Consider the following 17,076-nt stretch of genomic DNA (forward strand, 5'->3'; position numbering starts at 1 on the left):
GGCTGAAGAATTTGTTTATGAATTAAAGGGGTACGTAGAGGCTGAAGGATTTCTCCCCCAACAAGTGTTCAACTGTGACAAAACAGGCCTCCTTTGGAAGAAAATGCCAAAGAGGACCTATATCACACAGGAGGAAAAGGCACTGCCAGGACACAAGCCTATGAAGGATAAGCTAACTCTCTTGTTCTGTGGTAATGCTAGTGGGGATTTCAAAGCGAAGCCTTTACTGGTGTATCACTCCAAAAATCCTCAAGTGTTCAAGAAAAACAATGTCATGAAGAGTAAACTGTGTGTGATGTGGAAGGCTAACAATGAGGCATGGGTCATGAGGCAAGTTTTCATTGAGTTGGTCAATGAAGTGTTTGGCCCAAGTGTGAAGAAGTACCTCCTGGAAAATAAACTGCCACTCAAGTGCCTCCTGGTAATGGACTATGCTCCTGCTCATTCTCCAGATTTGAAAGACCAATTGTTTGAGGAGTTTAGTTTTATCACAGAGAAGTTCTTGCCCCCTAATACCACTCCTCACATCCAGCCCATGGACCAGCAGGTTATTTCAAACTTCAAAAAACTCTACATCAAAGCAATGTTTCAAAGGGGCTTTGAAATGACCTCAGACACTGAATTGACCCAAAGAGAGTTCTGGAGGAATCTACTGTGTCTTTGGGAAAGTCCATGGGGTTGGATGTGTGGCAAGGATGTGGAAGAGTTGGTGGAGGACCACAGTGAAGAGCTAACCACTGAAGAGCTGCAAGACCTTCAACTGGAACAGCAACAGATCGCAGCTGAGGAAATTGCTTCTGAGGAGGAGGAAGAGAGAGGGGAGAATGTGCTTTCTTCAGTAATTAAGGACATTTGTGCAAAGTGGAATGAGTTGCAAAGTTTTGTGGAGAATTATCACCCTAACAAAACTGTTGCAAGCCATGTCTGCAACATGTTCAATGACAATGCCTTGTCCCATTTTAGGCAAATCTTAAGAAAGATGCCAGAAACAGAGCTCTTTGGACAGATTTTTTGTGCGACAGGGGTACAACGACTCAAGCTGGTCCTAGTGCCAGTAAAAGACAAAGAAGGGAAGTAACCCCGGATAGGGATACAATACCCGAGGTCCTTATGGAAGGGAATTACGTTTCCAAACAATAACTTCAACTCCTTCACCCCTCCTCGCCTTCTTCCATACACCAACAAGTTACTTTTTTTTTTATTAACACACTGGCCGATTCCCACCAAAGCAGGGTGGCCCAAAAAAGAAAAACTTTCACCATCATTTGCTCCATCAATGTCTTGCCAGAAGGGTGCTATACACTACAGTTAAACTGCAACATTAACACCCCTCCTTCAGAGTGCAGGCACTGTACTTCCCATCTCCAGGACTCAAGTCCAGCCTGCCGGGTTCCCTGAATCCCTTCATAATTGTTACTTTGCTCACACTCCAACAGCACATCAAGTATTAAAAACCATTTGTCTCCATTCACTCTTATCAAACATGCTCACGCATGCCCGCTGGAAGCACAAGCCCCTCGTACACAAAACCTCCTTTACCCCTTCCCTCCAACCTTTCCTAGGCCGACCCCTACCCCACCTTCCTTCCACTACAGACTGATACACTCTTGAAGTCATTCTGTTTCGATCCATTCCCTCTACATGTCTGAACCACCTCAACAACCCTTCCTCAGCCCTCTGGACAACAGTTTTGGTAATCCCGCACCTCCTCCTAACTTCCAAAGTATGAATTCTCTGCATTATATTCACACCACACATTGCCCTCAGACATGACATCTCCACTGCCTCCAGCCTTCTCCTCGCTGCAACATTCATCACCCATGCTTCACACCCACATAAGAGTGTTGGTAAAACTATACTCTCATACATTCCCCTCTTTGCCTCCAAGGACAAAGTTCTTTGACTCCACAGACTCCTAAGTGCACAGCTCACCCTTTTCCCCTCATCAATTCTATGACTCACATCATCTTTCATAGACCCATCCGCTGACACGTCCACTCCCAAATATCTGAATACATTCACCTCCTCCATACTCTCTCCCTCCAATCTGATATCCAATCTTTCATCACCTAATCTTTTTCTTATCCTCATAACCTTACACTTTCCTGTATTCACTTTTAATTTTCTTCTTTTGCATACCCTACCAAATTCATCCACCAACCTCTGCAACTTCTCTTCAGAATCTCCCAAGAGCACAGTGTCATCAGCAAAGAGCAACTGTGACAACTCCCACTTTGTGTGTGATTCTTTATCTTTTAACTCCATGCCTCTTGCCAAGACCCTCGCATTTACTTCTCTTACAACCCCATCTATCAATATATTAAACAACCACAGTGACATCACACATCCTTGTCTAAGGCCTAATTTTACTGGGAAATAATCTCCCTCTTTCCTACATACTCTAACTTGAGCCTCACTATCCTCGTAAAAACTCTTCACGGCTTTCAGTAACCTACCTCCTACATCATACACCTGCAACATCTGCCACATTGCACCCAATATCCACCCTGTCATACGCCTTTTCCAAATTCATAAATGCCACAAAAACCTCTTTAGCCTTATCTAAATACTGTTCACTTATATGTTTCACTGTAAACACCTGGTCCACACCCCCCTATCTTTCCTAAAGCCTCCTTGTTCATCTGCTATCCTATTCTCCGTCTAATTCTTAATTCTTTCAATAATAACTCTACCATACACTTTACCAGGTATACTCAACAGACTTATCCCCCTATAATTTTTGCACTCTCTTTTGTCCCCTTTGCCTTTATACAAAGGAACTATGCATGCTCTCTACCAATCCCTAGGTACCTTACCCTCTTCCATACATTTATTAAATAATTGCACCAACCACTCCAAAACTATATCCTCACCTGCTTTTAACATTTCTATCTTTATCCCATCAATCCCGGCTGCCTTACCCCCTTTCATTTTACCTACTGCCTCAGGAACTTCCCCCACACTCACAACTGGCTCTTCCTCACTCCTACAAGATGTTATTCCTCCTTGCCCTATACACGAAATCACAGCTTTCCTATCTTCATCAACATTTAACAATTCCTCAAAATATTCCCTCCATCTTCCCAATACCTCTAATTCTCCATTTAATAACTCTCCTCTCCTCTTTTTAACTGACAAATCCATTTGTTGTCTAGGCTTCCTTAACTTGTTAATCTCACTCCAAAACTTTTTCTTATTTTCAACAAAATTTGTTGATAACATCTCACCCACTCTCTCATTTGCTCTCTTTTTACATTGCTTCACCACTCTCTTAACCTCTCTCTTTCCTGTAACCACAAACTTCTGCTGAACACTCTAACACTACCTTTTTAAACCTACCCCATACCTCATCGACCCCATTGCCTATGCTCTCATTAGCCCATCTATCCTCCAATAGCTGTTTATATCTTACCCTAACCGCCTCCTCTTTTAGTTTATAAACATTCACCTCTCTCTTCCCTGATGTTTCTATTCTCCTTGTATCCCATCTACCTTTTACTCTCAGTGTAGCTACAACTAAGAAGTGATCTTATATGTCTGTGGCCCCTCTATAAACATGTACATCCTGAAGTCTACTCCACAGTCTTTTATCTACCAATACATAATCCAACAAACTACTGTCATTTTGCCCTACATCATATCTTGTATACTTATTTATCCTCTTTTTCTTAAAATATGTATCACCTATAACTAAACCCCTTTCTATACAAAGTTCAATCAATGGGCCCCCATTATCATTTACACCTGGCACCCCAAACTTACCTACCACACCCTCTCTAAAAGTTTCTCCTACTTCAGCATTCAGGTCCCCTACCACAATTACTCTCTCACTTGGTTCAAAGGTTCCTATACATTCACTTAACATCTCCCAAAATCTCTCTCTCCCCTCTACATTCCTCTCTTCTCCAGGTGCATACACGCTTATTATGACCCACTTTTCGCATCCAACGTTTACTTTAATCCACATAATTCTTGAATTTACACATTCATATTATCTTTTCTCCTTCCATAACTGATTCTTCAACATTTCTGCTACCCCTTCCTTTGCTCTAACTCTCTCAGATACTCCAGATTTAATCCCATTTATTTCCCCCCACCGAAACTCCCCTACTACCTTCAGCTTGTTTCGCTTAGGGCCAGCATATCCAACTTCTTTTCATTCATAACATCAGCAATCATCTGTTTCTTGTCATCCGCACTACATCCACGCACATTCAAGCATCCAAGTTTTATCAAGTTTTTCTTCTCTTTTTTAGTAAATGTCTACAGGAGAAGGGGTTACTAGCCCATTGCTCCCGGCATTTTAGTCGCCTCATATGACACGCATGGCTTACGGAGGAAAGATTCTTTTCCACTTCCCCATGGAGAATAGAAGAAATAAAGAAGAACAAGAGCTATTTAGAAAAAGGAGAAAAACCTAGATTTATTTTTTTTTTTTTTATTATCACACTGGCCGATTCCCACCAAGGCAGGGTGGCCCGAAAAAGAAAAACTTTCACGATCATTCACTCCATCACTGTCTTGCCAGAAGGGTGCTTTACACTACAGTTTTTAAACTGCAACATTAACACCCCTCCTTCAGAGTGCAGGCACTGTACTTCCCATCTCCAGGACTCAAGTCCGGCCTGCCGGTTTCCCTGAACCCCTTCATAAATGTTACTTTGCTCACACTCCAACAGCACGTCAAGTACTAAAAACCATTTGTCTCCATTCACTCCTATCAAACACGCTCATGCATACCTGCTGGAAGTCCAAGCCCCTCGCACACAAAACCTCCTTTACCCCCTCTCTCCAACCTTTCCTAGGCCGACCCCTACCCCGCCTTCCTTCCACTACAGACTGATACACTCTTGAAGTCATTCTGTTTCGCTCCATTCTCTCTACATGTCCGAACCACCTCAACAACCCTTCCTCATCCCTCTGGACAACAGTTTTGGTAATCCCGCACCTCCTCCTAACTTCCAAACTACGAATTCTCTGCATTATATTCACACCACACATTGCCCTCAGACATGACATCTCCACTGCCTCCAGCCTTCTCCTCGCTGCAACATTCATCACCCATGCTTCACACCCATATAAGAGCGTTGGTAAAACTATACTCTCATACATTCCCCTCTTTGCCTCCAAGGACAAAGTTCTTTGTCTCCACAGACTCCTAAGTGCACCACTCACTCTTTTTCCCTCATCAATTCTATGATTCACCTCATCTTTCATAGACCCATCCGCTGACACGTCCACTCCCAAATATCTGAATACATTCACCTCCTCCATACTCTCTCCCTCCAATCTGATATTCAATCTTTCATCACCTAATCTTTTTGTTATCCTCATAACCTTACTCTTTCCTGTATTCACCTTTAATTTTCTTCTTTTGCACACCCTACCAAATTCATCCACCAATCTCTGCAACTTCTCTTCAGAATCTCCCAAGAGCACAGTGTCATCAGCAAAGAGCAGCTGTGACAACTCCCACTTTGTGTGTGATTCTTTATCTTTTAACTCCACGCCTCTTGTCAAGACCCTCGCATTTACTTCTCTTACAACCCCATCTATAAATATATTAAACAACCACGGTGACATCACACATCCTTGTCTAAGGCCTACTTTTACTGGGAAATAATTTCCCTCTTTCCTACATACTCTAACTTGAGCCTCACTATCCTCGTAAAAACTCTTCACTGCTTTCAGTAACCTACCTCCTACACCATACACTTGCAACATCTGCCACACTGCCCCCCTATCCACCCTGTCATACGCCTTTTCCAAATCCATAAATGCCACAAAGACCTCTTTAGCCTTATCTAAATACTGTTCACTTATATGTTTCACTGTAAACACCTGGTCCACACACCCCCTACCTTTCCTAAAGCCTCCTTGTTCATCTGCTATCCTATTCTCCGTCTTACTCTTAATTCTTTCAATAATAACTCTACCATACACTTTACCAGGTATACTCAGCAGACTTATCCCCCTATAATTTTTGCACTCTCTTTTATCCCCTTTGCCTTTATACAAAGGAACTATGCATGCTCTCTGCCAATCCCTAGGTACCTTACCCTCTTCCATACATTTATTAAATAATTGTACCAACCACTCCAAAACTATATCCTCACCTGCTTTTAACATTTCTATCTTTATCCCATCAATCCCAGCTGCCTTACCCCCTTTCATTTTACCTACTGCTTCACGAACTTCCCCCACACTCACAACTGGCTCTTCCTCACTCCTACAAGATGTTATTCCTCCTTGCCCTATACACGAAATCACAGCTTCCCTATCTTCATCAACATTTAACAATTCCTCAAAATATTCCCTCCATCTTCCCAATACCTCTAACTCTCCATTTAATAACTCTCCTCTCCTATTTTTAACTGACAAATCCATTTGTTCTCTAGGCTTTCTTAACTTGTTAATCTCACTCCAAAACTTTTTCTTATTTTCAACAAAATTTGTTGATAACATCTCACCCACTCTCTCATTTGCTCTCTTTTTACATTGCTTCACCACTCTCTTAACCTCTCTCTTTTTCTCCATATACTCTTCCCTCCTTGCATCACTTCTACTTTGTAAAAACTTCTCATATGCTATCTTTTTCTCCCTTACTACTCTCTTTACATCATCATTCCACCAATCGCTCCTCTTCCCTCCCGCACCCACTTTCCTGTAACCACAAACTTCTGCTGAACACTCTAACACTACATTTTTAAACCTACCCCATACCTCTTCGACCCCATTGCCTATGCTCTCATTAGCCCATCTATCCTCCAATAGCTGTTTATATCTTACCCTAACTGCCTCCTCTTTTAGTTTATAAACCTTCACCTCTCTCTTCCCTGATGCTTCTATTCTCCTTGTATCCCATCTACCTTTTACTCTCAGTGTAGCTACAACTAAAAAGTGATCTGATATATCTGTGGCCCCTCTATAAACATGTACATCCTGAAGTCTACTCAACAGTCTTTTATCTACCAATACATAATCCAACAAACTACTGTCATTTCGCCCTACATCATATCTTGTATACTTATTTATCCTCTTTTTCTTAAAATATGTATTACCTATAACTAAACCCCTTTCTATACAAAGTTCAATCAAAGGGCTCCCATTATCATTTACACCTGGCACCCCAAACTTACCTACCACACCCTCTCTAAAAGTTTCTCCTACTTTAGCATTCAGGTCCCCTACCACAATTACTCTCTCACTTGGTTCAAAGGCTCCTATACATTCACTTAACATCTCCCAAAATCTCTCTCTCTCCTCTGCATTCCTCTCTTCTCCAGGTGCATACACGCTTATTATGACCCACTTCTCGCATCCAACCTTTACTTTAATCCACATAATTCTTGAATTTACACATTCATATTCTCTTTTCTCCTTCCATAACTGATCATTTAACATTACTGCTACCCCTTCCTTTGCTCTAACTCTCTCAGATACTCCAGATTTAATCCCATTTATTTCCCCCCACTGAAACTCTCCTACCCCCTTCAGCTTTGTTTCGCTTAGGGCCAGGACATCCAACTTCTTTTCATTCATAACATCAGCAATCATCTGTTTCTTGTCATCCGCACTACATCCACGCACATTTAAGCATCCCAATTTTATAAAGTTTTTCTTCTTCTCTTTTTTAGTAAGTGTCTACAGGAGAAGGGGTTACTAGCCCATTGCTCCCGGCATTTTAGTCGCCTCATACGACACGCATGGCTTACGGAGGAAAGATTCTTTTCCACTTCCCCATGGACAATAGAAGAAATAAAGAAGAACAAGAACTATTTAGAAAAAGGAGAAAAACCTAGATGTATGTATATATATATGCATGTGCGTGTCTGTGAAGTGTGACCAAAGTGTTAGTAGGAGTAGCAAGATATCCCTGTTATCTAGCGTGTTTATGAGACAGAAAAAGAAACCAGCAATCCTACCATCATGCAAAACAGTTACAGGTTTCTGCTTCACAGTCATCTGGCAGGATGGTAGTACTTCCCTGAGTGGTTGCTGTCTACCAACCTACTACCTAGATGTTTTTTTTTTTTTTTATTATCACACCGGCCGATTCCCACCAAGGCAGGGTGGCCCGAAAAAGAAAAACTTTCACCATCATTCACTCCATCACTGTCTTGCCAGAAGGGTGCTTTACACTACAGTTTTTAAACTGCAACATTAACACCCCTCCTTCAGAGTGCAGGCACTGTACTTCCCATCTCCAGGACTCAAGTCCGGCCTGCCGGTTTCCCTGAATCCCTTCATAAATGTTACTTTGCTCACACTCCAACAGCACGTCAAGTATTAAAAACCATTTGTCTCCATTCACTCCTATCAAACACGCTCACGCATGCCTGCTGGAAGTCCAAGCCCCTCGCACACAAAACCTCCTTTACCCCCTCCCTCCAACCCTTCCTAGGCCGACCCCTACCCCGCCTTCCTTCCACTACAGACTGATACACTCTTGAAGTCATTCTGTTTCGCTCCATTCTCTCTACATGTCCGAACCACCTCAACAACCCTTCCTCAGCCCTCTGATGAGCCCTAGATGTACGTATATATATATGCATGTGCGTGTCTGTGAAGTGTGACCAAAGTGTAAGTAGGAGTAGCAAGATATCCCTGTTATCTAGCGTGTTTATGAGACAGAAAAAGACACCAGCAATCCTACCATCATGCAAAACAGTTACAGGTTTTTGTTTCACAGTCATCTGGCAGGACGGTAGTACTTCCCTGGGTGGTTGCTGTCTACCAACCTACTACCCAACAAGTGTCTTCAATAGAGGTATGTAATGTTCATTTATCATTAAAATTACTCATTTATATTTATTTCTCATTGTTTCAATATGTAAAGCTATGGTTATTCTCTATGAAATGTATTTTTTGTTAATATTTTTTGGGTGTCTGGAACAGATTAATTGGATTTACATTACTTCTTGCAGGTATTATTACTTCTGTTTTCATCCATTTCAGATTTCGGCCGACCTTCTGGAACGGATTAAGTGCTGTTTGTCACATGTAATTCTCCTCTATCACTAGCTAACTCTATGGTCTCTATTTTCTCATGTCATATTTTTGGGGCAAACTCTTCAAAGACTGTGATCCAGGTTAGTGCCCAAAACTCTTTCTCTCTCCTTCAAATCCAGTAATATTGTCCTTGTTCAATTTCACTGCTAAAAGCTGCATTAATTCCAGCATAGGAAATATGATACCTGTCTCTGCATATTTCACATTGGACACCTTGGGGTACCAATAAGTTCTCTCTTATGCTTCCAACAGAGTGGAATGCTGATAAGGGTATCAGTCAGGAAGTCTGGCTGTAGACTAGAGTGTAATCACAATGGCCCACTGGAATCATTTATAGATCGAAGCAGTGTATTTGGTATATTAACAGAGAATCACTCTCCACCAATCTATGCTTTGAATGACTTTTTTTTTTTTTTCAACAAGTCGGTCGTCTCCCACCGAGGCAGGGTGACCCAAAAAAGAAAGAAAATCCCCAAAAAGAAAATACTTTCATCATCATTCAACACTTTCATCACACTCGCACATTATCACTGTTTTTGCAGAGGTGCTCAGAATACAACAGTTTAGAAGCATATACGTATAAAGATACACAACATATCCCTCCAAACTGCCAATATCCCAAACCCCTCCTTTAAAGTGCAGGCATTGTACTTCCCATTTCCAGGACTCAAGTCCGACTATATGAAAATAACCGGTATCCCTGAATCCCTTCACTAAATATTACCCTGCTCACACTCCAACAGATCGTCAGGTCACAAGTACCATTCGTCTCCATTCACTCCTAACACACTCGCTCACGCACGCTTGCTGGAAGTCCAAGCCCCTCGCCCACAAAACCTCCTTTACCCCCTCTCTCCAACCCTTTCCAGGACGACCCCTACCCTGCCTTCCTTCCCCTATAGATTTATATGCTTTCCATGTCATTCTACTTTGATCCGTTCTCTCTAAATGACCAAACCACCTCAACAACCCCTCTTCTGCCCTCTGACTAATACTTTTATTAACTCCACACCTTTTCCTAATTTCCACACTCCGAATTTTCTGCATAATATTTACACCACACAATGCCCTTAGACAGGACGCCTCCAACCGTCTCCTCGCTGCTGCATTTACCATCCAAGCTTCACATCCATATAAGAGTGTTGGTACTACTATACTTCAATACATTCCCTTCTTTGCCTCCATAGATAACGTTTTTTGACTCCACATATACCTCAACGCACCACTCACTATTTTTCCCTCGTCAATTCTATGATTAACCTCATCCTTCATAAATCCATCCGCCAACACGTCAACTCCCAAGTATCTGAAAACATTCACTTCTTCCATACTCCTCCTCCCCAATTTGATATCCAATTTTTCTTTATCTAAATCATTTGATACCCTCATCACCTTACTCTTTTCTATGTTTACTTTCAACTTTCTACCTTTACACACATTCCCAAACTCATCCACTAACCTTTGCAATTTTTCTTTAGAATCTCCCATAAGCACAGTATCATCAGCTAAAAGTAACTGTGTCAATTCCCATTTTGAATTTGATTCCCCATAATTTAATCCTACCCCTCTCCCGAACACCCTAGCATTTACTTCTTTTACAACCTCATCTATAAATATATTAAACAACCATGGTGACATTACACATCCCTGTCTAAGACCTACTTTTACCGGGAAGTAGTCTCCCTCTCTTCTACACACCCTAACCTGAGCCTCGCTATCCTTATAAAAACTCTTTACAGCATTTATTACCTTACCACCTATTCCATATACACCTACCATCCGACTTACGACTGAGTTCGGTTCCTAGAAACCGGTCCTAAGTCGAAATGGACGTAAGTCGAACTTTACTACTGAATATCAACATCACATTTTTGTAATGACTATTTTATTGTTTTATTTGGTATTTCATGTTTTACTTTACTTTTTATGCTGCTAATACTGTATTTTATAGTGTAAGGTTTAGGATAAACACTGTACAACACAAATAGTTGTTTACTTTCCAGAAATTTTGGAAAAAAAAAAAAAAAAAAAAAAACGGTCGTAAGTCGAGCAGATTGTAAGTCGGATGGTAGGTGTACTTGCAACATCTGCCACATTGCTCCTCTATCCACTCTATCATTTTTTTTTTTCAACAAGTCGGCCGTCTCCCACCGAGGCAGGGTGACCCAAAAAAGAAAAAATCCCCAAAAAGAAAATACTTTCATCATCATTCAACACTTTCACCACACTCGCACATTATCACTGTTTTTGCAGAGGTGCTCAGAATACAACAGTCTAGAAGCATACACATATAAAGATACACAACATATCCCTCCAAACTGCCAATATCCCAAACCCCTCCTTTAAAGTGCAGGCATTGTACTTCCCATTTCCAGGACTCAAGTCCGACTATATATATGCCTTTTCTAAATCCATAAATGCAATAAAAACTTCCCTACCTTTATCTAAATACTGTTCACATATATGCTTCAATGTAAACACTTGATCTACACATCCCCTTCCCACTCTGAAACCTCCTTGCTCATCCGCAATCCTACATTCTGTCTTACCTCTAATTCTTTCAATTATAACCCTAACGTACACTTTTCCTGGTATACTCAGTAAAAATTATAGAGGAATAAGTTTACTATCTCTTTTGTCCCCTTTCCCTTTATATAAAGGGACTATACATGCTCTCCGCCAATCCCTAGGTACCTTCCCCTCTTTCATGCATTTATTAAACAAAAGTACCAACCACTCCAACACTATATCCCCCCCTGCTATTAGCATTTCTGTCATGATCCCATCAGTTCCAGCTGCTTTACCCCCTTTCATTCTACGTAATGCCTCACGTACCTCCCCCATACTTACATTCTGCTCTTCTTCACTCCTAAAAGATGGTATACCTCCCTGACCAGTGCATGAAATTACTGCCTCTCTTTCTTCCTCAACATTTAAAAGTTCCTCAAAATATTCTCGCCATCTACCTTATACCTCCCTCTCCCCATCTACTAACTCCCCTACTCTGTTTTTAACTGACAAATCCATACTTTCCCTAGGCTTTCTTAATTTATTTAACTCACTCCCAATTTTTTTCTTATTTTCATTAAAATTTCTTGACAGTGCCTCTCCCACTCTATCATCTGCTCTCCTTTTGCACTCTCTCATCACTCTCTTCACCTTTCTTTTACTCTCCATATACTCTGCTCTTCTTATCACACTTCTGTTTTGTAAAAACATCTCATAAGCTACCTTTTTCTCTTTTATCACACCCTTTACTTCATCATTCCACCAATCACTCCTCTTTCCTCCTGCCCCCACCCTCCTATAACCACAAACTTCTGCCCCACATTCTAATACTGCATTTTTAAAACTATTCCAACCCTCTTCAACCCCCCACTACTCCTCTTTGCACTAGCCCACCTTCCTGCCAATAGTCGCTTATATCTCACCCGAACTTCCTCCTCCCTTAGTTTATACACTTTCACCTCCCTCTTATTGCCACCTTCCTCTTTTCCCATCTGCCTCTTACTCTAACTGTAGCTACAACTAAATAATGATCCGATATATCAGTTGCCCCTCTATAAACATGTACATCCTGGAGCCTACCCATCAACCTTTTATCCACCAATACATAATCTAACAAACTACTTTCATTACGTGCTGCATCATACCTTGTATATTTATTTATCCTCTTTTTCATAAAATATGTATTACTTATTACCAAATCTCTTTCTACACATAGCTCAAGTAACCCACTTTTCACATCCAATCTGTATTTTACTCCACATAATCCTTGAATTAATACATATATAGTCCCTCTTTTCCTGCCATAGCTTATCCTTCAACATTATTGCCACTCCTTCTTTAGCTCTAACTCTATTTGAAACCCCTGACCTAATCCCATTTATTCCTCTCCATTGAAACTCTCCCACCCCCTTCAGCTTTGTTTCACTTAAAGCCAGGACATCCAGCTTCTTCTCTTTCATAACATCCACAATCATCTCTTTCTTATCATTTGCACAACATCCACGCACATTCAGACTTCCCACTTTGACAATTTTCTTCTTATTCTTTTTAGTAATCTTTACAGGAAAAGGGGTTACTAGCCCATTGTTCCTGGCATTTTAGTTGACTTTTACAACACGCATGGATTACGGAGGAAAGATTCTTATTCCACTTCCCCATGGATATAAAAGGAAAAGTAATAAGACCAAGAACTATTAAGATAAAATCAAAGAAAACTCAGATGAGTGTGTATAAATAAACGTGTACATGTATGTGTAGTGTGACCTAAGTGTAAGTAGAAGTAGCAAGACATTCCTGTAATCCTGCATATTTATGAGACAGACAAAAGACACCAGCAATCCTACCATCATGTAAAACAATTACAGGCTTTCGTTTTACACTCACTTGGCAGGATGGTAGTACCTCCCTGGGTGGTTTCTGTCTACCAACCTACTACCTATTGAATGATTCACATGGAATTAATGCCACACAGAAAATAAATCTATGAATTGATACAAGAATGCAAGGCCAAAAAACCAGTTTCTAACAGTAGGTAAATTTCCTTGTTTAATATATCAACTAATCTAGCAGAATGCTTACTGGCATAAAAATAATTAGATAAAAAAATGGCTCTTTTAATAAAATTATTTAGCATGCTAATTTTATGACTTGCCTCAAAGGTATGAAGAATTCTCCCTTGTATTGTTTGCTCTGTGGCCTTCCTAGGTTGATGAAGTTCTTGGAAGCAACAGTGGGATCACAAGACACATACACAAGATGTTTCATGTTGTCACACTTGCGAAGGCCAAACACTACATTGCCATCTGAAAAAAGTACACCTCTTATGCTACACAACAATAATATAGAAAAGTAAAACTTACACAAACCTCATTCACAAAATGCATAACTGATAAAATGAATGTTATAGAACTAATACACAAATAATCTTGACGTGGGACACTGAAACTTATGATTGTTTGTGTCTTGTATGAACCATTAACCCTTTGACTGTTTCAGGCCCCTCTCTGAAACTGTCATTCTATGTCGCCAAATATTCAAAAAAAAAAAAAATTATTTTTTCTTATGAAAATGTTAAGATTATTTTTCTGAGTGTTTTAGTCCAAAAAAAAAATTTTTGCCATTGGTACTTACCAAGATATAGAACCGTGAAGTTTGCAGAAAATGAGCCGTGTATGGCAACAGCAGCGACTGCCGCTCACCCTGTAAACTTTAGTTTACTTGTAATTGAAGGTTTTTTGTTTTTTTCACTATTTTATTTTTTCACATAACTTATGTGGCCTATGAGACCAAAGTAAGGTGCAATGTACATATATACACTCGTTGTATACAACACAATAAGCACACAAACATAATTATCAATATATTGTTTACAAAAACAAACAATACAATCATCATCATCATCATCATCCTCATCCTCATCCTCATCATCCTCATCATCCTCCTCCTCCTCCTCCTCATCCTCCTCCTTCTCCTCATCCTCCTCCTTCTCCTCATCCTCCTCCTTCTCCTCATCCTCCTCCTCCTCCTCCTCATCCTCCTCCTCCTCCTCCTCCTCATCCTCCTCCTCCTCCTTCTCCTCATCCTCACCTACTTCTCCTCCTCCTCCTTCTCCTCCTCCTCCTTCTCCTCCTTCTCCTCCTCCTCCTTCTCCTCCTCCTCCTTCTCCTCCTCCTCCTCCTCCTCCTCCTTCTCCTCCTCCTCCTCCTCCTCCTCCTCCTCCTCCTCCTTCTCCTCCTCCTCTTTCTCCTCCTCCTTCTCCTCCTCCTTCTCCTCCTCCTCTTCCTCCTTGTCTTGTGTGCGAGTGTGTGGCTTATAATTGTTTTGAGTCAGAAGTCGGGAGCTGTCAAAGTGACATATTGTCTCATTACTCACTCCCCCTACCGCCTGTCAAAACAATGCTGCTTCCCCTCCTCCATTCTATCTAATTATCTTTCTCCCTCATTCTATATCTTTCAATCTGTCTCTCTTTCTATCTGTCTGCCTATCTCTGTCTCACAGGTACACATAAATACAAGTATACATAGTGTAAATTACCTAGGACAACCCAAGAAATCCAGGCAAAGTGCTATACTCTGCTTGAAGATGTGAGTAAACGTGATGACACAGTCTTGTGGCTCTCTCTGAGACAGAGAGCTAGATGGACAGACAGGGAGCTTGACAGACAGACAAATAGACAGACAGAAATGTTTGTGTACCAGCAAAAACAAAGGGAGGGCGATGATCATGTAATATTTCCTTATCAGCTCTACCCTCGTTTACGCTCATCAAAGTCAGCTCTTATCAGATGTTATCTCCCCTTATCTTGTCACTGTCATGGGGTGGACTTTTTTTTTTCTTGCTTCAAGGGAACAATATTATTACATCTTCTTCCTCCTCCTCCTCCTCCTCCTCCTCCTCCTCCTCCTCCTCCTCCTCTTCTCCTCCTCCTCCTCCTCTTCCTCCCCTCCTCCTCCTCCATTGCTTTTGGTCTCAAACTCCTCCAAATCATGAAATTGATCTTCACTGACACTTCCATCTGTGTTAGAGCATCACTTGGGAAGAGAAGAGTCCCAGATTTGCTGGGGAATCACATATTTCTTACCGCTAGACATGCTGAAAAAGGACGACTGAAATGGCATTCCCACAATGCACCACTGGCTCCCCTATTTTTTTTATATGGTGCACACTGACCATGGAGACCCATTCTCTCACATGTGGGCCTACCAGCTTTCTCCTGCTTGATTTGAAGCCGCTAGAATTTATGCATATAAAAACGTCAGAAACATTGGCTCCTAAGACGTATTTATAGTCGGAAACAGTCAAAGGGTTAACTAGTTCATGGTCAAAGCTACAACAAAAAGTCATCGTAAGCTTCAGTCTTCCATCTGCAGGTCATGTACAGTAGGGCCCTGCTTTACGGCGTTTCACCTTATGACGTTCCGCTAATATGGACATTTCAAATTATGACCAAAACTCGCTATATGGCTCCCTCCACTTGACTGTCTAATACAGTCACTGCATGCCACCCAGTTTGTTTACATTCTCCGTGAGCACCGCGTCTCTCCGTTACGTCTGGAAACTTTCCAAAATGTCAAATGTTTTAAAGCTACTTCATATCTGTACTCTGATAATTATATGTACTTATGTTTACCTGTACCTATATAAACAAGCACACACATGAATGACGTCGCTAGAGTAACCCACTATGTATTGTTTACATCTCGGCTCTTTCCGCGCTACATTGCCGCCACCACGCAGCAGACTGCGAACTAAATTTTACGACCAAATTTTCGACTTCAGGACAAATTGTTCATATTATTGAAAGTTCACAACACAAATGTTAGCATGTAGAGAAGTCTCTGCATATAATCATGGATGTAAATCACATAACCAAATTGTTATTAAGATAGAGATGTACTATCCATTTATTTTATAAAGAAAATTAAATTGTGCATTAGTTTCATGATGTGCCCATGTCAGTGACATAGTAGGCTTAAAATACAAGGAGAGCTTTTGGAAATCTAAACAAAGCATTCCTTTAAACAGTTTATGCCACCACTTATACAACATTCCAGAAGAAACCAGGAAAGGCTGTTAAAAGAGAAGCTACACACCTGGTAACATGTAATAAAAAAAAGTGGGAACATGTAACAGGACACCCACAGGTGGTCTCCATACAGGGATTCTAAGAAAAATAGAACTAATTCACATCAATTTAAGTTAAGCAGTGGGCCCACTCAAAAAGGTAAATAAAGAGGCAATTACACAACCTTTACCTGCAGTAGATTGCCATTGTCAACTCCAGTTAAACACAAATATTCATGGAAGTTTATACACAACTTCTTTAAGGGAATTTTATGAATATATTTAATTGCCTTATTCATAAGTTTTAGTGTGGAATAAATGCAACAGAAAACCAACTACAGTGGAACCTCTACTTGCGAGTTTAATCCTTTCCATGACCTTGCTCGCAACTGGATTTGCTCGTTTGCAGAGTCAATTTTCCTCATTTAAATTGAAATGCAATTAATCCGTTCCAGTGGAATTCTGTACTTCAATAATTTTGCTAATATCAAC

At 40.8% G+C, this 17,076-nt stretch overlaps 1 protein-coding gene across 3 annotated transcripts in view; it reads right to left on the minus strand.

Moving 5' to 3' along the window:
- Window positions 1–17,076, minus strand: part of LOC128691316 (tRNA (uracil-5-)-methyltransferase homolog A) — a gene marked incomplete at its 5' end in the record, with an annotated part of 224,772 nt that overhangs the window by 82,315 nt on the left and 125,381 nt on the right. For all 3 annotated transcript variants that reach the window (XM_070091679.1, XM_070091680.1, XM_070091681.1), the window contains 1 exon segment: window positions 13,673–13,823. In XM_070091679.1, the coding sequence (XP_069947780.1) occupies window positions 13,673–13,823 (151 nt within the window).

This window comes from Cherax quadricarinatus, chromosome 36, assembly GCF_038502225.1.
Source record: "Cherax quadricarinatus isolate ZL_2023a chromosome 36, ASM3850222v1, whole genome shotgun sequence".
In the NCBI taxonomy this organism is placed as follows: domain Eukaryota; kingdom Metazoa; phylum Arthropoda; class Malacostraca; order Decapoda; family Parastacidae; genus Cherax; species Cherax quadricarinatus.